At 35.1% G+C, this 23,019-nt stretch overlaps 1 protein-coding gene across 1 annotated transcript in view; it reads right to left on the bottom strand.

The window, feature by feature from the left end:
* Window positions 1-23,019, bottom strand: part of ANO3 (anoctamin 3) — a 215,475-nt gene that overhangs the window by 53,157 nt on the left and 139,299 nt on the right. Inside the window, exons 5-7 of the mRNA XM_072864857.1 lie at window positions 9,379-9,531; window positions 6,831-6,931; window positions 2,434-2,478 (exon numbers count right to left, since the gene is read on the bottom strand). Of these exons, the coding sequence (XP_072720958.1) occupies window positions 2,434-2,478; window positions 6,831-6,931; window positions 9,379-9,531 (299 nt within the window). The remainder of the gene's footprint in view (window positions 1-2,433; window positions 2,479-6,830; window positions 6,932-9,378; window positions 9,532-23,019) is intronic.

The following is a 23,019-nucleotide window of genomic DNA, read 5'->3' as shown; positions in this document are numbered from 1 at the left end:
ATCACCAAAAAAGGAAAAAAAAGATGCTATATTCGTTCGATGGAATGATATTACCAATTCCCCTTCAGTGTGCAGACTGAAATCCAAAAGGTTTTAAAAGTCCTTTTGCAAAGCAAGCTTATTGCAGCTCAGTTGCTAAACAAAGTCATTTTCAGTTCTCTATCCTTAGAACCATAAATTTGTTTCAACATTTCAGTGGGCAGAGTGAAGCTGCATACTAAGGCAACTGTCTTTTAATTTACTTTTCCTCAATGTCATTCTTAACCAGCATGAAATTGGTGTGTCTGATATAGCAGATACAATACTGATTCGTTAGATTATTCAGTTTTAAATCTGAGAGTTCAGACAATTTTTGATACCTACATTATTTACTTGCATGTCCCACTTCTAGCAACTTCCTTTCCTTTGAAAAGATTTGTTGAAGGCTTTTCAAATATTGCTCTTAAGGAGTATGATTATTTCTATAGTGTGGCCCTATAAATAGAATTCAAGCTTCATAGGATTAAGTACAATGCTAAGGGTTTTGGTTTTTTTTTAAGGTTTTAAGGTAGAGAGATAGCACATAGCTATCACATATAAGAAAGATAGCATACCAGTAAGCGTTACAGTTATCTTCTGTCCTTTCATTCATGCTCCTAACAATCTTTTGCGGACTTTTTAAAGGACATTTATAGATATGTACATCTACCATATAAGCATGTCAATAAATTCAGAGAAGTGTACATGCCACAGCAGGGTCTAATATACTAGTATTACCTCATATTCTTAAATTATAGAAACTCTATAGCCTTAAAATTTTACCTTTGATATACAAAGATTTTAATATGGTTCTTCATTGTAGCTCTTGTAAACTCCACTTAATAACTTAGAAATACTAATGAGAGATTTGATAAGTTACAGAGAAACAGTTAAGTTTGAAAAGTTGTAAGATGCAAAGAAACAGTGACAGTAGTAGAAGTTAAAATGGTGAGATGTGTATGACAGCAATTTTAGAGTTAGCTTCCATTTTTAGAGATAGCTTCTTTTTCTCCTTCTTCATGCTATTCCTTTGTGCACTGGATCGTATAAAGTGGCAGAGAAAATATTCAGAAAAATATTCATCCCCAAATTCTCACAAGTAAAAACATTTGTCTCAAATGAAAAATCAATCTGGCATGAAAATTGTTTATTACTTGGTTCACAGGTACTGTGCAACTTCAATTGCATGTTTCAGACATCTGTCCTTCTAAATAAAGAAAAAAAATTTATTTAATATCTAGGACTCACCAGATGGATTACAGATGAAATGAGACAATTTTGCAGCAAAGCTTGTTGATTTTGCCTTTGCATTATAAAGTACATCACTTACATTTTTCATAATGCACACTAAAATGAAGCAAGCATGTGAATGGACTGGGAAGAGGGAAAATGCAGTTGTAAATTTATATTATAGATTGTTTTATTTCAATATATTTTATCTGCTTATGCATTTAAAGCTTTCGCACTTTACCATTCAACAGTGCTTTGTCTATTTTTGTTAGCTGATCATCTTGCAAACTGATATCATGAGACTACTTAAATTGTTCCTGAGAAATAATGAGAGCTCTTCATCATCTAAAGTAACAACAGGAGAACCTAAATCAAATGTAACCTCATCTCAAGATCCATCTCGAGAAAACCCGTGATAGAAAACTGTTTCAGGAGATTTCCCTCATGTAAAAAGTTTCATATCTTTTCCATAGGTAATTAGGATTTACAAGACATCATTATGTCTGACTAGAGCAACGGGGAGTGATTACAGCTCACAGTGTCCCCCGTTCTCGCTCCCCAGCTCCCCCAGGCTCCTTTCGCCCATTGCTGTGTCCTCTTGTACCCTTCTCCTGGCTGACAGAAGCAGCAACGACGGCAGCAGCCACAGGTGAGGTTTGCATGTGTCTGCCTCCCGGAGAGTTAAACAGCTTTCACTGCGGCGTACAAGTTATTCTGTCAGCTATCAAATAAAAATTCAAAACAGCCTTCGGTGTGTGGTGTTGATTTAGTCCTGATCACCAGGACACACGAGAGAAGTTACGTTTGCATGTCTAAGGAAATAGCTGACTATCAGAATCTGAGACATACACTTGAAAGTGTCTTCCATGCTAAAGAAATATGCCTTGGTAACAGCAGACATAACTGTAGAGATGGCTCCAGTATTAAACCTTTGCTGCCAGGATAAGGCCTTTTTTTTTCCCTGGCATAAACACTTTTGCATTTCTAAAATGAGAACTGGCAAAGCTTTAAAGTACTGCATCTTGTTACAGATGAATATTTTAACACTTTGAGCTAACATATTTTGAGTTTTCAGGAAAATAATCTAATTTTCCAAATTTCCTGGATAAATTTACAACTGCGAATGGATTTTCTTTAGCAGGGTGACTGTCTGACAAAATTAGAAGCTACACATCACCCACCAACCTGCCCATGGTTTTGCTCCTCCAGTCAGTGTAATAACATTTTTTCCTGAAAGAACAGCAAAAATCAGCTGAGAATAATCAAGTAGAAGACAGCTGAAAAGGACATATACATTATAAAAGAACAATGGACATTTCAAAACATGCATTTTCATAGGCAGAAAGGTGAAAAACACTTAAAAAAGGCAACTGAAATAGAGTAAGTCATTAAATGCTGTGATTTCACATATTTTCAAGTTCAAAATTTGTTCCTGAGTCAAAATTAAATTTTAGATTTGTAGCTAATAATAATAGCTAATCAATAATTCATTCATTTCATAAGACACCCATCAGACACGGTTCAATGGTGTCATGCTAACGTTCATTTCATGCGGTCTTTCTTAGCTTTTATTTCATGAAACTCATTTTAGAATTAACAGGCTAGTAAATGCCTTATGCACTCTATGCATTGAATACCATAAGCACTTAAGGCCATTAGATACTATCTTCATTCTCTTAAGTGGTATACCATCACCTTCCCTTGACATTTTGCACCCAACTGAAGAACAATATACGACCCTAAAAAAAAATAATCTAAGAGTATTAACTACAGCAAACAACTTTTATGTTAACAGTTCTTTTCTCTCCACCCTTCACCTGTCATAGCAACTTAGAGAAACAAGACCAGAAGTTCTCAGTAAAGTCTTCTGAGAACAGTTATTTTGAAAACATATAGAAACATATTTGCTGCAATGTATTATTTTACACATCTAGTTTCATTTTTTCAGGTTTTTTTCTGGCCTCCTCATATCATTTCATGTCACATTTCAACTACACAATGGCCTCAATCTTGCAGATTCCTTGGGCATCCTTATCTTTACCATGGGACTCAACTGGGACAGTGAAGTTCAGCACCAAGGGCTTTGCTCCTTGCTTAGTTCATCTTCTACTTAAAATTTGCCTAAATCCTTTCTACTTCTGCAAGGTTTATTTTTTGGGAGAAAGAAAGCTTAAAACAAGCTTATTTGGATACATTAATATAAAAGTTTAACATTATTTTCAGTCGATATTTTACACCCCCCCACCAAAAAAAAACCCAAACAAAACGGTACTTTCACTCTGGATACTTCTCCATCACTTCTTATCCTAGAACTATACACAGTTAACAAGATCTGCAACTGCCCATCTGGGCAGTATTTGAGATTGGTTAAAGTACATTATTTACATTAAAGTAACAATGAAATGAATACATTAAAAGGATTGGGAAGGAAATGTTGCCTAGAAGATACCTGGCCATTGGAAAACTATGTATCTACCAATCTGCAGGCAGTTGGCAGCCTGACACTTGGTATTACTAGGCAGAACTGTAAACGAAGCAATGAAGAATTATTAAAGGATTTTCAGACATTACATTTTTTCATAAAACCCTTCCTTCATTCCCTTTAATTGCCCTTAGCTGTTTTGCACTGGTGGAGTCCAGGTGAGCTACAGATACAACTAATTTATTCATTACACACAATAATGATTATGTGTCACAAGAGATACTTGTAGACACAGATAAAATTAACCTTTTGTCTGGGTTTCAGAAATATATAACACAGCTTCATTTCTACTGACAGACCACATACTTAACAAAAATATATATAAATTGTTAAAAAAAGTATAATTCAGTCATGATCTAACCTTGGTGCTAACGTAAATCCTGTTTGAAATCATACACAAGACAACAGTGATTACCACAGAGTCTTCTGAAACACTAGAAAAATTTCCTTTTGTAATTGAAACACTGAGATTCCATCTATATTACATATATGATGTATACTATGTATCTGCCAATACATTTAGGTATGATGCCATGCTAAAACAGTTCTAGGATGCTGGGTGGTCCCTTGAGTCAGAAAAAGCATTTTTACTTTTCAGCAACAGAGAGAAATACTTCTTAACCTGTGTAATAAGTCTATTGATTTTGTTTAGATTCCTGGATTGAGCAAAATGAACCTAAAAAGTATGAGTTTAATTCTTCATGCATTATTCATATATGATACCGACATATGGTATATTTTAGTGACCACAACAAAAAACCAAAATTTTGCAACGCTGTGCAAGAGAACAAGGGTCTACTGCATTAAAGCACTGCAGGGAAGGTTACTTTCTTCTTCGATTATGTATTAAAAATGGACAGTCAGAAGCCACTGATAAATCAGATAAAGGCTAAGAGAAATAATCTGTTCTTAGAATCATAGAATAACTCAAGTTGGAAGAGACCCATAAGGATCATGAAGTCCAACTCCCTGCTCCTCGCAGGACTACCTAAAACTTCTTGGGAGGGAACGACTCTAGTTCATCGTAACGGTGGGAGAATTGTATGATTTGAGCTTCCTCTGTCCATTGAATGGAGAAAACAGTTACCTCAGGAAAACAATATACGCCATCCAGTTAAGAAAAGTTTGATGTAAATAAGCAAGCTCAAGACTTAAACAAAAGTGCTATTGATAGAACATGTAATTAAATTATAAAATGTGTGGTCACAGGATGCTGTTACGGAAGTGTAGATGGCTATTTTGGCATCCATGAAAAGCCATCGGGCTAATATAAGCAAAGGTGAAGACAGGAACTCTGCCTCAGATAGTCTCTAAGCCACAGCCTTCTGGAAAGCGGGAAGGCAGCATGAAACACTGCTCTAGATTTGCTCAGCTTCTGTATTGGACACTTCAGACTGGCTGCTGGCAGAGCAAAGCAGAACTTTGTTCTATTCTGCTACGTCCACTTTGCGTTCACAATAAAACTGTGTTCACTTTTATTTTCCAAAAAATACGGAGTTAAAGAAATAGCCTATGTGAAATATTCACACAAGTTTTAGATTGCAATTTCATTTAAATCCCTATTAAAATCTTTTTAAAGAGAAAAGAAATGGTGATCAATTTACTATTTCTCACAGTTCTATTATGGAGATAGAGGTGGACAGCGGGCTTTTTTCTTACAAAACAAATGTGTTTCATTCTACAGCAAAACTGCCAACAAGGTGAGGCAGCCAAATTCAGCATTTTATGTACTTTTGGTGTACTAAACTGAGCAGGATAAAAGGAAGCTAAAGCAACAGCCCAGAAACAAAGAAACATAGATCAGACAAAAAAAAAGGAAAAAAGAAAAAGCCTTCCAAATAAAGTAGTATTGCAAAAGTCAGCCCTTTTTTTTCCTGAAGAGCACTACTGATCTGTGAAGTTACTAAAATGATGAAGAATTCAAACCTTTCCTAAATCCTAACTTAATTTTGTGACTTCAAGTATCAAAAGCAAGAAAGAACTATTTTTTGAGTTGGAATTTAGATTGTTCACGTGTGTACACACATACGCAAACACTTCTATATTTAAAATGTTGACAAGTATTATTCAAACTAGAGAAGCTCAAATGGCACTATAATAATATCCTCAAACATATGGAAGATGACTTACAGAAAACATATTTTTTTTTTTTTTTTTATGGAAAGGACTTTGAAGGCTTAATGGGATGATGTGGAAACTCAGTATAGAACTGGCTATTTGAAGTGAGTTTTGAGCAAATGATGCTTCATGATGACTGTTTCTGGCTTAGGACCAATGCAAGCGAGCCACATTGTGATAGCTGAAATCAGCAGGGACGTGAAAGACAGAGCACTTGGCAATTCAAGTGAGAAAGGAGTGCTGTAAGGGTATTTTCCGTGAGTCACACAGCCTTGGCATCTGGTTACCACTTTAACTCCTGATGAGGTTTACAGCACACTACATGCTCTTCTGTCTCTGAAAGAACATTATTAATCAGTTTGAAAAGGGACATTTTCTCCTTTAAGAACTTCTGTATTATTACATTAACTTGTCCTACAAATAAATAACAAATATTTATTGCAAAAACACATGATAGAATTTGTTTAGCACATAGACTGGGAACTCTGTTTAGTTCATTATACTGCAAAAGGAAAGCTAGAGGACCAAGAAATAGAGGTATCTCGTCTTCTCCAAAGTATGCCAATATGTGTTATACTGGAGACACAGAAGACACCGGCTATTTCTTTCATTTCACTTGCCTTTGGGTAAGACTTCATAAATACCCTAAAATCATGGATAATACTTGAGCTCAGATGGAGAACACCTGAAACTCTGCCAAGGACATCCAAAACAATGTGTGAACTATTAGCACTATTTTCTAAAGACATACGCTCAATTTGACTTGGAAGGCAAGCTTGAAAACAAGTACCACAGGTAAATGTGAAAGAACAGTGCCTATTATTTGTTTCTCCTCTCTTCTCTCCATATCATCTCATTAAATTAAATATAAGCATGCCTGGCCACAATGCAGCAAAGACTGCATTTTAGCCTTAAGGTTAAGTAATGAAGTTTTAACATTAAGCATTAAATGACAAGTTTCTGAAAATAGTTTCCACAATACCTGAAAGGCATCCTGATGTTCATTCTTTCTGCGTATTTGCACAATGTCTCCCATGGACAGTGAATTTTAACAAACATGATATCACTGTTTGTAACAGCTGGCTGTAAAGAGCAGTAACAAATAAATACATATTAGTAATTCAAACCTCTATGGCATTCACCTTTCTAAAAGCATTCTTCAGGGTCAAATTCTGTTTTTAGGCCTGAAGTGGCCATGCAAGTCTGAAACACTGTAAGTGCTCTGAGCTAGACAAAGGAAAATTAATAACTTTTTTTTTTTCTCCCAGACCCTGTAATATGAGTAAACTAGTAACTGTCAAAAGGCATTTGTAGGACAGATCTTTGCTCATAAACGCAGCAGAATTAGAGAAAGGCTTTATGCAGCATTTTTTGACATGGAATCAATGAATTAGTTTTAAGTCCCCTCAAAATCATCTTAGATGAGCAGTTTGAAGACCATTCTGTGTGCCTCCCATTTAAGGAGAATAGTGTTCAGCTGCTAGAGACATAAGAACAGCTGAGAGAAGGCTGCAGGTCCCACTGCCAAAATGGTAACTCCAGGGAATGGTTAAGTAATTGCAGTATCTGCTATGAACTTATAAATGTGATCTCTGTATGAATTAAGATTTTTTGTAAAATTCAAGGAATACTCTACACGAATGTTTTTTATCACTAATTTATTTGTACATAAAACAAGAGTTTCAGCATTATAGGTTCCTATATTTATCTTTTCTTATGAACGCTTCAGTTCTACATCCTTCTCCAGATGTTATTTGCTTGAGATTTTATAAGTAAATATTTTGATAGAGTTGAGTCTGATTAAAGCCTCCCAAAAACTCGAGTAATGCAAGGTTTCGTAGGTAAAAGAAAATTTAGCTAAAGGGTTAATAAAATTTAAAATGTTCACAATTCTACCTACCAGTTCCATAAAGTCATATCACATTTCAGTAATACTACTTCTAGGATTTTCTTTTTCTCAAAAGATGTGGTTAAAAAATACTACTGGAAGACTATTTAAAACACTTGATATCTAGAATTATGATCTTATAAAAACCTATTTTTTCTGAAGTGTCAATAATTCTGAATTGACTCCAGCTGAGCTTGTTCTGATTTCAATAAAAATCCCAAAATCCGATAGTTTTTTCTTCTAGGCTCCAAACAATTTTTAAAAGCCTTAAAAACAATTTTTAAACTACTGTCAGGTCGGTTATTTATGAATATTCAACATGCTACGTTGTCAGCTGGAACTTGCAAGGACTTCAAAACAGTTAAAAGCTCATTGCTTTAACACAGACATGTAAGCTAATTCTACTGAGTTGAAAAGTATAAATCAGGATGAAAAACACATGAAGTATAGGAGCTTACTTCAGGATAGACTAAATATATGCCTGTTTTATAAGTAATTAATGAAACAGCAAAAATCCAAGGCTGTTTTCCTGGCTTTGTTTTCCTTTCTTTTTATATTAATACTGTCATTATTGATATCCCAAATCACAACAGCAACAATTTAACATGCTTGTGAAATGGTTCTAGATGGACAAATAAAGGCATTTGCTCCATCATTTCACAGAAGGAAACTGAAGTTTCCTGAATATCCAACCACACTCCACTACCACACAGCAGGGAAGGAAAAAATAAAATGCAAGCAAAACCACAATTCCCTGTAATTTATTTTTTGACAATGCAAAGAACACCTTGTTCTTAATATTTATTTAGAAGATTGATTGTGAGCACCTAGACACAAACATTAATTAATCTCTATGGTACCAGCAACTGTATTAGGAGCCTTGAAGAGATATTAACTTGGAATTTGGGGAAAACAAACTATAGCAGATCGGAGTCAAGACGAAAAAATTACACCCATGCAACTAAAAAAAAAAAATTAAAAAATCCCTTGTCAAAACCTCAAAGTTTTAAAAAGTTTCAGTATTTAAAAAAAGGGAGGAGGGATATGACAGTGAAACTTTGCACTCTGCATAAAATATGAATTTCATTTTCAATACTATTAGAATAACAGGCCTTTTTTTTTAATGTATTCAAGAAAATTCAGAAGCCTGAACAGTAGCACTTAAATTGTAAACTAGTCTAGCTCAAAGAACCCAATGCAGATTAAGCCATGTAAACGAGAGAGAGATTAACTTGACATTGAAATTCTTTGCCCCTTTAAAAACAGAGACATTTATTATCATGCGTTCTGCTGAAAGACATAGAGGTTATATATTAAAGCAACAACATGAGTTACTGAAGCTTCTTCTGTCTTGCAAGCATAAGGAGCTGGAAGTTTTCCCTCTATACCGCACTACACCTGCTCCAATTTAAAAGTGATTATACTTGGGGGGGTATATGCATGTGTGTATATATGAGTACAGGCATGCATCCCCAAAACACGTTAAACACACACTATCTAACAGCTGTTATTATTAATTTAATTGCATTAAACAAAGCCTGACTGGAAAGGCTTGTAAGATTGTCAGGAATCATTTATAAATCCAATAAAGTATGATAGTATTATAAAGGTTTTTTAATACCACATAAGCTACAAGACTCACCTCTCGTTCTAACATCAACCCTTCTGCTCTCAAATTCTTCTCAAACGTGCTTCTTTTTTCTACCTGTGGACTTGACTTTTTGTAGACCAAGATGTAATCAATGCGTTTTTTGCCATCTTTGAAGAAGAGGCCTGACGATGCCATAGCATCAGTCTGGAGAAGATAAAATAAAAATACACTAAATGTGTCATTCATAAAGATGAAAAGCCCCATCATGAGTTCCGTGTAACACAGCATTTCCTAAAGCATGGAAATGTCCACATATCCACAGGATGAATATATAAAGAACAAGCCACAAGAACAGGCGGTTCATATACATCAGTTGCTCAGGATTTCAAATGAATTAGAACAAACCAAAATCAAATAGCTCCACAAACCCCATATTCTAGCTATTTCTTTCAGCTGTAGAAAAACCTTCAAATTATTGTATGGTATATATAAACTTCTTCTAATCCTTACTTTCCAGTAGGAATTCATAAAATTTAAAGACAAGTAAATTAAACCAAGATTCCCAGCTTTGTACCTGGGCAAATTCTATAGAACAAACATACTTATGTTTTCTCCAAAACAGACATAAATCTAAAAAAATTTTAAAAAGAAGTGCTATCGATTGGAATGTTTTCCTGGATATTCCTGTTGAAGTGCTTTTTCAATGTCATGTTAGCAATGTTTAAATCTTGTCTAGTTCCTTCCCACCATGCTTGCAAACACCAGGGATTCTCTGACCTTGATATGGAAAACCCTGCTTTACATGCTGCTGCTGAAAGCTATTTTTGCTTTCTGTGTTTTGCATGATTCAGAATAGACAGTGACTATATCAACTGGTGTCAGACTATGAAAACTTTGAAATCTGAAAAGGTAAACTGAGAAACTATCATCATCTTCTGCAGAATGTGGTACTCATTTTAACACAAACCGTCCAGAACACGTATGTTAGTTTGAAGTAAGATATATTACACCCATATATGAGACCAGAAGTCTATGAATACTGCATCTTTTAGCCAATAGGATGCTAGTCTTAGAAATTCATCCTATTTGGATTGTTTGATACGAAATTTATAACACTCAGAGTTACATCCAATAGTTACACTCTTTGTTGATAAATAGAACCAACTGTTAGTACACGATATCAGCAGTATAAATACTGGATACCGGCTTACTTATTTCTACACTAAAGGTTTTTCTTACTCCCACATACCTCACTGCCAACTTTCTACATATTTAGTGCTTCTGAGAACTCCTCAATCTGCAAAAACTACAGTTTTCTAACAAGATTCTTCCTCTTTCCCTGCTTTTTTAACTCCTAGAGCAAAAATGAAGGAACAGTCGTGCTCAGACCACCTAGTGTTACCAAAAAAGCGCATCATCACACGTCTGGGAACATCATTTAAGTACATTAAGCTTCAATTTAAGTAGAATTAAGCTTCTCTTTCCCCTCAGCAGCTGCTGATGGCATCAATTGTCTTTCTTTTCCAGATGACACTTTTCAAAACTAGCCATAAAAGCATTCTGTTACCTGCTCCATGGTACATACCTGCTTATGCATTTTATTAACAAGTATGTAAATACAAAATGAGCGTTAGAAATCTCAGCTTCGTCACCCTCGGCTGGAGTTATGCTGTCACTTTCATACTCTGCTTTAGGTGCAGATGTGGAAGCAACTTCAGTCTTTGGAACATGGGAGAGGTGAATTCAAATCCCTCCAGGCTAAGCCGAAACTAACCTGAGTATTCTACTACCTGGGTAAAGGTCTTCATTTCTAAGCATAAAAGGTGGTATCCTTTTCTTTTCTCTTTGAATTGGCATTTGTTTTCTTCAGAATTTTCTATTTGCTTCATGTGCAACTTGCTGTGAGACGTGTAACTAAATCAGAGCTACAGAGCACAGTGCAGAGATCAAGCACTGGGGCTTTTGGTGTACGAGTGCTGGTTGATCCCTGCCGCGCTTGTCTCCCCCTGTACACCCAGGCCACTGCTGCCTTTCCTCCTTTACAAAATAACAGATAATGCGGAGTTCAGAAACTTCCCAATACCTGCCCTTAGCCTAGCTGAGGGGAAATGCTCATTTAAAAGAGGGGAAGAAACAGGCCAAATCACAGAAAATGTAACATGAACTGAAGTAACTCATACATTATAGAATGTGATTAACCTGAATTTAATAATCTATCTAAAGTCAATTATACAGATCACCTACATGCAAAAAAATTCTAAAAACTAAAAAACCCCAAACAAGCTCAAACAACTAACTCTAGAGAAAAGAGGAACAAAGGCAGAGAAGACAACATGTCCAATGTAACCAAGAGAAGCAATATGGAAACTGGAAAATAATTAGGAGAAATAGACAGACTTAGGAAGAATAATTTTCCAATCCTAAATTACTTTGGAAGTTTGTTGAGAACAGGAAATATCCTTTCCTTTTGCTTGGCTTTTGACTTCAGATTTTCCTTTTTTATTCCCATGAGAAATTAAGTTACATATAATAGAAAAAACAAGGAAAATAATTTATCGATATATTGATCAAACATTTGTTGAAGAATAGCATACCCTATACTCTATTAATTTTTTTATACATTTTTTTATTTCTATTTATCTCAAGATATTCAGATAAATAGTATCTGAAGTCCGAAGTAAGGCAGTCAAGATTGTTAACCAAGATTATTAGTACACTGCATATAGGGTCTGTCACCCCTTCTAAGAATTCTGAATGGGGATAGTAGTAAAAACATTAATTTTTATTCTTTTTTTAAATGTCGTAGATGTAATGATCGAAAGATACAAGATGCAGAGGTTTGAAGGTGAGGTAGTAGACAAAACATTTGAAAGTGCAAGTTTTTGAATACCCAAACTTTTTTCAGGTTCAAGATGCAAGCAATGAATGCGCTCTTCAACAAGGAAGAATTCCAGCACAAGTCTTTCACAAACGCAGACGAGAGCAGGCTTTTGTGGTGCACAAAGCAGGCAAAATCACATCTAAAAAGCCTGGCCAAAATTCCCCCAAAGGTGAGATCTGGAACTTCTCTTATACAATTTCTGCTTGTGCAATTACGGTACAGACATTATGCAAATTGAATCTACCTTTTTGTAACATACTTTTACCTTTCTTTGGATTATTACTTCTAGCCTTTCTTTCCTCATTTCTAAAACATCTGCTTTTCTTCAGTCTTGGAAAAACATGTTTTCTTTGTCAAATTAACAACAGTATGCAAATACGCCTTCAGAGTCATCTGCACCAAACAGAATTATTTGGGGGAAATGTTCAATAAATAATGAGCTGCGCTGATAGTACAGAGAAATTTTTCCATCTGCTCATCTCGGACCACTTTCAGAGGAGTACTGCCACAGGTTGAGATGCGCAATACTGAAGCCACTTACCACAATCATGCAGTGAACCCAACCTATACTCTATCGATTTCAGGATTGATTCCCTTTAATGCTACTTGCACTTTGCTAGTTTCACTTGCGTGTAATTCTCAAGCAACATTGTCCACCTACATTAGCAGGAATACTTGTGCCAGTAAAAGAATTTATCCGTCGAGTTAGGTGTTTTTTCAGTTGATCTGACGGACCTCCATAATGTCTAAGCAGAGCAGGGAGCAGCAATTTCAATTAAACATATGAGTCAAGGTATATTGGCCACTCTCTATACCTAGCATAGTGAATCAGTCTTTTAGTACAATGGGCATTCAGGCAAAAGCACATTTATCTGCTGGTTTGGACCAATAAATCTCTGATTCATTCTTTCACCTTTTTCTTGACACAGCGGAGGAGAAAAGCATCAGAAGTAGTATTTTGTGCAAAGCCCTTACTCTCCTCTACTCTTTTTAAGATTTCCTGTTTCACCTGGAAAACATATATAAGAAGGACTGATCACTGTTTGTTTTTCTCTCTAATCCCCTCCATCCTCTCTACCCTCTTAGTTTTCCAGATTTTCTGAAACCGTATCCACCTGATCAGCTTTCCTACGTTTACACACACAAAAACTTATTGAAGTTTGATTTGAGAAATTCCTTTTAGAGTATTGTTATATAGTTCAGCTTGCAAACCCAAGTTTTAACTTCACCTTGTTCTTCCCAAGTCTTTAAATACAATAACTTTAAATCTTATCTATTTGTGTACTGAGGCTGTGAAGCACTTCCTCGCTCAACAGTAAACTTGTTCATAATGCAGAACTGCAATACGTTCGCATCGGAGTTTGCATCAGAGTAAAATACGACCTAAGGCTTTGCCACTGCAGATCTGTTGCAGTTCCTTGGTTTTCTTTATTATTTGCCATCATCGTTTGGTTGATTCATTGCTTATGATTATTATAAGAAATAACATGACACACTGCTTTGAAGTCTGAAACTGTAAAATTCAAAATACTGACATTGTCATTCAACTGAAGTTTACAGTTTACACAAGACAAAACTACTTGGTCAATTTAACCTAGAAAAAGAAGCTTTCACTAAAGCAAAAAAAGTGAAACAAAAGTATAACCCAAATATTTAGCAAAGTTATAAAATAAAAAGTTTACATTTCTATTCAAATCTGGTACAAGAAGAATTTCCTTGGATTTAGCCAACATGGAGGGATTTTTCAAGAAATTATTTTTCAGATTCTAATTAATAAGCAATGCCCTCTTTACAAAGTGGGAACAGCTGTTTTATAGGCTCTTTCTCTCCCCAATTAATTTCAATAGCACAATTCACAGAAATTATAACTATTTCAACTCCACTGATTTCAGTCTACTGTTCTGCTCTGTAGATTAAACTTTTGCCAATTTTTCACCCCTTACATAGAAACAAATACTCTAGAAAAGTGAGTTGGAACCATTCCCAAAACAGTAGGCAAATTTTACATTCATGTAAGAGTAAATGACATGGTACAGTAGGCTTCAGGTTTGGGGTGTTTTATTACTAGCAAAACCACTAGCAAATTTTAAAACTTACTGGAAATTAGTGAAAAATACACTGTAACATAATACATCAGTATACTTTTCCCCCCCCCCCCACTTTATACCAGTGAAAAGTTCAAGTTAATGTATAATATGTACTACCTAGGTAAATTCAGAAGTTAACTAGAACCAAATGTAAATACAACGTATCTGTTGTAACCATTCATTTCACCTTCACTCAACCGTTGACAAGCCTCAACAAGGCTAACATAACAGCAAGTGCTTAAAGGCTGACAAAATCTCTACAGGCCTATTCACTTTTATAAATTTTAAAAATTATTATCTATTTGCTTGTGGATATGTGATTTATAGACCAAATTGTTCTCAGACACAGGCATGACCATGAGGTATTAAGTGCAGAGAGAGCGCCTAGCGGGGCTGTGGATACTCCCTCTCCTCCTTGCTTACAGTTCCCAGTCCTCTGGTTCACATGGGGATGGTGCTCCAAAATTCTTCCTCTCTATCCCTTTCCCAAGCTCATTTTCTCCATATTGCAGCTTTATCCACTAATTGCAATTACATTTCCATAAATACCTCACTGAACTTTGCTACACTGGGCATAACAGTGACAAAACCCTGCTTTTTTTTTTTTCCTAATCAATAAGCAAATTCCCACTAACTTGTCCAAATATTTACAACTTACATTGTGAAACAGCAAAAGCTCAAGTACATTCAAACCACTATGAAGGTTCTCTCTAATTTGCTTATACATAAAAGCTACAGAAAGAAACCTGTCTGGGAGAGAGCACGTACTAGGGAGCACATGTGATATTTCCCTCTACCACTAGCCCAGTGTTCAGCCAATTCCAGACCAGGTTTCTGTGTATTTGGTAACTTTCTATGGAATTCCTCTTCCATAACTTCGTCCAGCTGCTCCAGAATCCATGTAATCTTTCAGATTCCACAACAGCTTTTATAAGGATTTCCACAGCCAATTTTTTGGGAGAGCCACCTCCTTTTCTTGGTTTGAATTTGGGTCAAGTTAGCTTTATTTGCTTCATGGCTTTAATTCTACAAACAAATTTATGTGGTTTCTTAAGCTATATAAGATCTTATCATTACTTTAATACAATTAATGAAACTATTTGACTCAAATATCCCCTTAAAATTAACTGTACCCCTAATGTACATTATATAAATGAAATATTACTTTTTTTTAAATCAATCACTACTCTTCTTTGGCCAAACATGTACAGTCCTCCTCTTATAACAGACTTTCTTACTAAACTTCATAATTATCTACAGTCAGATGTGACCTATTAATAGAAAATATTAATGTAGAAGAAACATTAATATATTAATGATAAATATATTAACACCTTACTATGCATATGCTACATATTGCAATAGTATATTATAGTATTTATATTACATTAATAATATAAAATATTGACTATTTTGTAGACTAAAGTTAGTTTTTAATATTCAACCACACTTAACAGCATTCAAGCCAAGGCAAAAAGCTAACCTCTTATAACATTCACCTTCACAATACAAAGGAACCCCTTCAGTAGAGTTCTACTTTCTCATCTTAAGCTTGCAACTTCAATCACTGCTCATCTGACCACTGACCAATTTTTGGAAACAGCCTTTAACAGTTTGTATTGTGTTAATTATTCTAGGGGATTAATTAAAAAGCCATTTGAGGACTCTTAAATTATGTTGGCATTGTTTTATACAACAAAATAGTACAGACAACTGAGATCCCAAACTGTGAAGCTTTACTTCAACCTATTTGATTAATTAACTCGATGTCTACTTAAATGCATGTCATTATTGACTCTGGTTGGAATAGTGACAAAGAAATTTTTATTCAGGGAAAAATTCAAAGTACTTCAGTGTGAATTTAGCCTAGGAAAAGCTGCATAATTAGATTCTGCATGTGTTACTTTTATTAAATGAATTTATTCTAACTTACTATCAACATCCAGTAAATCGAGTCTGATATGAAATAAATTGTCTAACTCGTTCGTTTCATGTATAAGATTTTCATTACCATTGTCTAACATATAAATGCTAAATGAAAAGCAGGGAACAAGACCTTTAATAATTGTATTTTATGATTTGCTTTACAGTTTCCTGAAATTTGCCAGCAATAGCAATGAAAATGAGCATGATTTCTACCTATTTTTATACATATATGGACATAAACACAGAGGCTGACAACTTGTTATTTTAACATCATCTGTTAGTAATTTCCTGCTGATGAACTTTACATTGCTTTGGAACGTATCTAAAAAATAGTTTCATCTACTACCCTCACAATCAATAGTTATAAATAAAACGTCAATGAAAGCACAACGCGAGTCCTTGCCTGGCAGCGTGCACGGAGCGCACTGGACTCAGCCTGGAGCAGGTTAGTCTGGCCCAAGGTACCCATACAGGGAGAAAACTTTTACATTGGGATGTAGGTCAGGCTGTGAACAGACTGTGTTTCAATTTCTGACTTCAAGGACTGTCGTTTACTTAATAAAAGGAATACAAGGAAGTTTCATATTTACATGAACACAAAGAGAACATCAATTCTCAGCCATAATCAACAACAGGAGCATTCACTTACGTAAGTGCCGACTGATACACTACACAAGAATAAAGCCCCCACAGCACGATATGTTTACTTTACCTCTACAGTAGACAGGATGAAGTTCAACTTTCCTCCATGTGGGTGGTATAATTTCGATTTCGATTTGTAAAATTATGTAAAGGAAAGTAATTATACCAACAAACTAGTATCTGGGATCCAAAAGATAGATGGATAGGCACAGCTGGGCCTCAGGATTTTTCTTTTACAATTTGGACCCCAAATTTGCTAAATCTCTTGCCCAAATCTTTTTATTTCAAAATGATGATGTTTAGAACAAAATTCATTTCCTCCCTAAGACAGCTTGTGAATTCTGACAGCTAAATGTACTAGAGAAAAATCATTTTGAAAAACTTTTACCAATAATGAAGCCACATATTAAAGAGAGGCTTACTCAGATGTCTTGGTTTTTTTCCCAGGGAAACTATAAGAGGAGGGAAGGGAAGACTCCACCAGTAGAAAGTGATGCTATTACTGGAAATGGAAGCGCTGAGTCCCAGCGTCACTGCTCCATCATAGCACCACCTCAACAGTAGCATTTTTTAGAGACAAAGGTATAGGGAATAGTTGTAGAACCAGAAAACATTTGAGAAAGAATGAAAGACAAGTAAACAGACTTCAAAATGTATTTGCTTCCTCATGGAAACAACAACATGTTCACTGACCTACTGCTGCCACATAAAACTTTTGTGAACACCACCATGAAGTTTATTGGCACAGAGTCTTACAGCCCAAACAGGACTGTATGGAACGTCCCACAATATATAAAATCACTTTGTACGCTTGCAAGGAAAATCAGCTTGGAATGGAGGAGGAAGAGGAGGAGAATGAAGCTTACAATGCAAAACACACTGGTTATCAGAGGTGGGGCAAGGAAAAGCAGTTTTCTGTATGCCTTCATGCCTTGGTTTTTAAGAGATGTTTTAGAGATAATAATGGATGGGTTCAGGGCTATTAAATCATGTATGAGACAGAAGTAGCCATGGAAACAATTTGAGGAACTAGGGCAGGAATTCTGACAGAGGTAAAGTCTGATGTGTGAAATTCTTGGGCATGGTAACTACCTAAAACTGCAAAATCTACATGAATAGCTTTCCTGTTCTTACTCGGAGTAGAATGGTTATTTCTCAAAAAATAAAAAACTTTCTTACAATATAATTTATTATTGTTCTTAGAACTTCATAAGATGCTATTAAGTAGAGCGGTTACGGGCTGATTCATGAAAACCACCTCGTTTATTCTGATTACTAATTCTCCCTAATATGTTACCATGAACTTTGCATTAACATCTTCAGTAATATTCACACTGAAGGATGCCACCATTTCAGTAGTTAGTGTCTACATTCAGAGCTTATGACTCAACTCTTACCTTTATGTATCTTCTGGAAATAAATACATTTCTGATGCTATGCAATGGGCTTATTTCCATGAACAAAAGTGAGATTCCTAATTAATGCTTGCTTTGTTTCAGGATATTTAAAAATCAGACCTGGGACCCCAACGAGGTTACAGGCTTCCTAAGTTACATGGAAATACTGTGAAAATATTTTAAAAGATTTTAAAATAGTACTAGACTCATTTTTTACATTTTAAAAATCATACACTGGTTAAGAATAATCTAAGGTGTGCTTTATGAGAAAACTTCTAAGCACACGACCAAGTTAGCAATCATCTTTTTGTGCTTGAAGGGTTTTGGAATGGATAAGACAGAAATAGATTTATTATATTCATCCTTTCAATTACTTAATTCTAAAAATATACACTTAAAATCAATCAATCTATATTCTTTGGGTTTTTTTTTCTTTTGCAAATAACCATTAGCATGATAACCTAGGAAAATTGGGGACATATTTGCATATGCAAAGATCTCTAAACTATCTTGGACATCAGAGACAACACAGCTTGGTTAACACGACAGGCTGCCATGATTACCCATGCTAATGTATTTCTGTGTATACTACACTGTACTGTGCAGAACCTAGCTGTTTTTCAAACAGAGAGGAAGACTTCCAGAAATATCTGACCTTCCTAATAAAACTGCAGTTTCACTTTTTAGGGGTAAACTACAGAATGAGTAATTATTTTAGCTTCTTCACAGAGGACTTTTTTTTCCATTTTCATCCTATTCAGACTTACAGAGCAAGCATGAAAAACACATTTGTATATAATATGAAAAATACATTTTGCTTCAGGAAAGGAGTAGGTTTAGGTGATCTTATGCAAAATTTTGAAAGGATGTCTGTTCAACGTTACTGTATGAGGAAGCAGCAATGGAGGATGTTTGGAGGCAAGAGGAGGTTTCCCATTTTTAATACTTAACCACTTCTATTTACTCTTTAAATCTCATAGGGAGGCCTTAATAAGAAGGATACTGACATGACCACTGAAAATTTTTCTTTACATGTTTATTTTTTAAAACTTTAATTTTATGATAAAATTACTTACTGCTTTTCCTGCAATTTCCAAAATATTTTCTGAGCTTTTTTTTTTCTTTTTAAACAAAAACCTCACAGCAGATGAGAGCCATGCACTAGAAGCATAAACATGTAGTTAACTTTTGTTGCACTTTACCATGTCATTCTATTCTGGGATAATGATTTTATCTGTTATCATTCCTTTTAAACTTTATTTACTTTTGTGTTATTAGACTGCATTTGTGGACTACTCTTTATCTGTCAGGTTGCCTTTGCTATTCTCCCTTCCAGTACACTGTTGTCAGCTGACAACATCTTGTTCTTATTTATACACTAAAACATTTTTATTGCCAAACCTTCTCTTTCAGCATGCATGCCTGACTTCTACTGAACAGAGAAGCACTATTATGAGTGAAATAATGTATGTGAAACTAGTGGTAAATTGACAGGATTAGAACAGATAGCACAAATCTGTGCAACTCTGAAAATCACAGACTTAAACAGGAAAAAATGAAACCAGAAAATAATTCCTGCAAAAGCATGGAAAATAAAATATTAAGATTGAAGAACATTTTTATTCTGCAGATATTACATTTAATTTATTCCGTTTTTCAAAACCACCTACACAAATTCTGTAAGCAAAATACTTGTTTTGCAGGAGAGAGAGGAATAGATATGTTCAAACCCACAAAGAATCCAATAAAATGCCTAAACAATGTATTTCAGGTTTTCATGGGTAGATTTATCCTTTAATAATCACTGTAATAACCTACACTGAACATACTGAGTTTTGCTCAACTTATAATGAATTTTCAGCAGTATGTCCAGCTGAATTCTCCATATGTTTTGGCCAATTGCTTATTTAAGATCTTATTTTAAATTCCTTAGAAGTTATGTAACATTTCCGGAGACTGCAAGAGAAACCGTTTCAGATCCTATCCAACACAAAGCTAGTCTGGACATGCAGTATTATAGTGGATATCAGTGGATACCAGAAAAAGGCAATAAACTAGGCCACTGTATAGGTAGCGTTTCCTTATAGTTCCTGAACCCACAGTGATAATGTGAACTTTGTTCTAAAAATCCCTTCTTTACCTTGTCAGATAGCAAAATACAGTAGCTAGATAAAAAATTCATCAGATGAAAGACAGTAACAGTAACACAGTGAATGAAAGCAAATGAAGTGTAATTTCTCAAATATTCCTATCTTGCCACTAGACACGTGATAGTAATTGGTACAGAAAAGAATTCACTGCTACTGACTTCGCTGCTTCTCTGGACAAATATTGCCTTCTATTCAAGTGATAAAGTCTGTTTGGCCTGCTTTCCTTTCTTAGTGAAACTAGAACATTTCAAATATCAACTTTCCATTCAGGGACCTTATCGTTTCCTACATCTCCCTTGCAATAGCAGATACTACTCACTCCATACTTTGCTCAGCAGCCACTTGTTGGCGTCATTTCTCTGCATGAGATCCCTTGGCAGAATCACATACATGAAGTCAAACTTTCTACACAATCTCAACAGCAGCTGGTCATGAAAAGAGGGCAGAGATGGATAATGAAGACAGCTTTTTAATGGTTCTGAACGACTCACAATTTTTCAATAAGAAATCTGTGGATTCTGAAATGATACCAACCTACACTAAAGGAGGTTATGAGTTATAATCAAGGAAACGAGAAAAGTAGATGACTATCAAGATGAATGTTGGCATCCAGATGCTGTATCAAAATTATCTGATGTTTCTAAAGCTTTAAAACTGCAGCAATACAAATCAGATTTATGGAAAGTGCCGCATCATGTATATGATCTGAAACACTAAACAATTCCTGAAAAAAATGTTTATCAGCTTTCATCATGTCAGCAAGACAAGTTTGTTATTGCAGAAGTATTCAAGTAGCTCATCACTGAGACAGATAATGGTACCAAGCATTAATTGCAAATAACTTTTTTAGCAATTTTTCCCTGAATCTCTCAGGTGTACAACAACTCTTCCAAAACAAGCCTAAATTAGAATCATTAACAAGCAGAGAATAAGAATAAGCTTTTATCCTTGTGCGCTTTGCCAATGCAGTGTTTCTCATTTTAATTTTCTGGTCAGACTGAGGAGACTTTTTTAATCATGATAAATCAGTTTATTTTCCAAATATATGAGAGTACTTACCAGCTGTAGAGCTGTCTTCTGTGCTTTCAGCAGTCTCAAAAAGAATTAGAAGCCTCCTTTTGCTAGTTTTAGATCCATTTTGGGAAGAAGTTTCCCTTAGACACAAAGACTTGTAGAATAATCCAAAGGCAAAATAGTAACCTTGTTTTTAATGTAAGACTCATCTAAATCCCCTCTGCCTTTTTCCTGTGGAGGCAGGCAAACAGTAAACAGGAGGAGAATCCTGCTTGGTTGCTTCATTTGCAAAGCCAGTGTAAAAGCAGAAGGAAGTTTCCAAAGTAATTGCTGTGATAAAAGGAGTTGTCAAGGCTAAAAGCCAGATGTGGCTTCAGAAGACTGTTTCTAAACTCTGAAGCACTTTGTTCAGTAGGTCAGGACATATGAAGATTGAGACATTAAAAGTGCATTTTTGTTTAAACTTAATACAAATACAAGGCTCCTCTTTAAACTTTGAAGAAAGTTAGATTACTGGCTGCCTATAAACTTTATATCAGTCCTGAATGCAGGGCTTGAAGAAAACACAGCTAGTGGTCATTTTATATTTCACATGAAAATACAAAAAATATTTTGCTTTAGCACAGTGAAATGCCTGTTACTAGATAGACATTACCTGTTACTAGATTTTTTTGGTAGCAGCCTTACCTGTTATTAAAAATATTTAGTTCTCTATAACATAGCCTCAATTCTGCAGATCCTGCATTATTTTTTCCACCTTTTAGGCCACATTTAACATAAAAGGCTTTGTCTACCTAATCAACAAAATCAAACAAGAACATCCTTTATTATTTCTGTCTTAATTCAGCTGGCCTTGCAGAAACAGACAAAAAAATCTGTGAACACAAAAAGTTCTCATTGCAACCATTTAGATTAAAATATAACCCTTCTCTGTCATTACCAAAGTTTCATTTTCATGTCAGAGATTTCTGATCTGTAAATATGATTCCCTGCAAACCTATCTATAAGTTATTAGATAGCTATTATTATTATAAAAGCTTTTTTCTAAAAGCATCTCATGAAATTAAGTCTCAGAGATCACATCAACCTGCTTCCTGTGTTCCAGAATCCTGTAGTAATTATGATTAGTGTGACTGAGAGAACAAGCTTTATAACAGTTACACAAATCTTGTGAAACATGCATTCAATCCTCAAATCACAAAGTTATGATTATAGAACCTTAAAGCAATTTAACCATTTCTAGATTTGTAGCATGGGATTATTCATGCTTTTATATACCAAAAAGCAGAGAATTGCTAGTAAAAACTGTTCTGCAGAATATACTACATCTAGTTCTTGAAGAAGAAAATAATTCAGAACTTCTTGAGGTTACGTCATTTGTCATACTTTTAAAAGCAATTATGCTAATGGACAGGAGAATTAAGGGTCTCCCAGTCCAGAGTGAGAACAAAAAAAATACATGTTTTGAACTAAAAATCAGTCATAATTCTTTGGCATTATAGTGGATGAACTGTTGTAGAAAATGCGTGGTGATGAATACTGTGATTAGGTAATTACTAAGCAAGATAACATGTCAGTTTTATGTGGTGAGGTGG

This window comes from Ciconia boyciana, chromosome 6 (assembly GCF_034638445.1).
Source record: "Ciconia boyciana chromosome 6, ASM3463844v1, whole genome shotgun sequence".
Lineage (NCBI taxonomy): Eukaryota > Metazoa > Chordata > Aves > Ciconiiformes > Ciconiidae > Ciconia > Ciconia boyciana.
The sequence above is the reverse complement of the archived record's forward strand: the minus strand, read 5'-3'. Positions and strand labels throughout refer to the sequence as shown.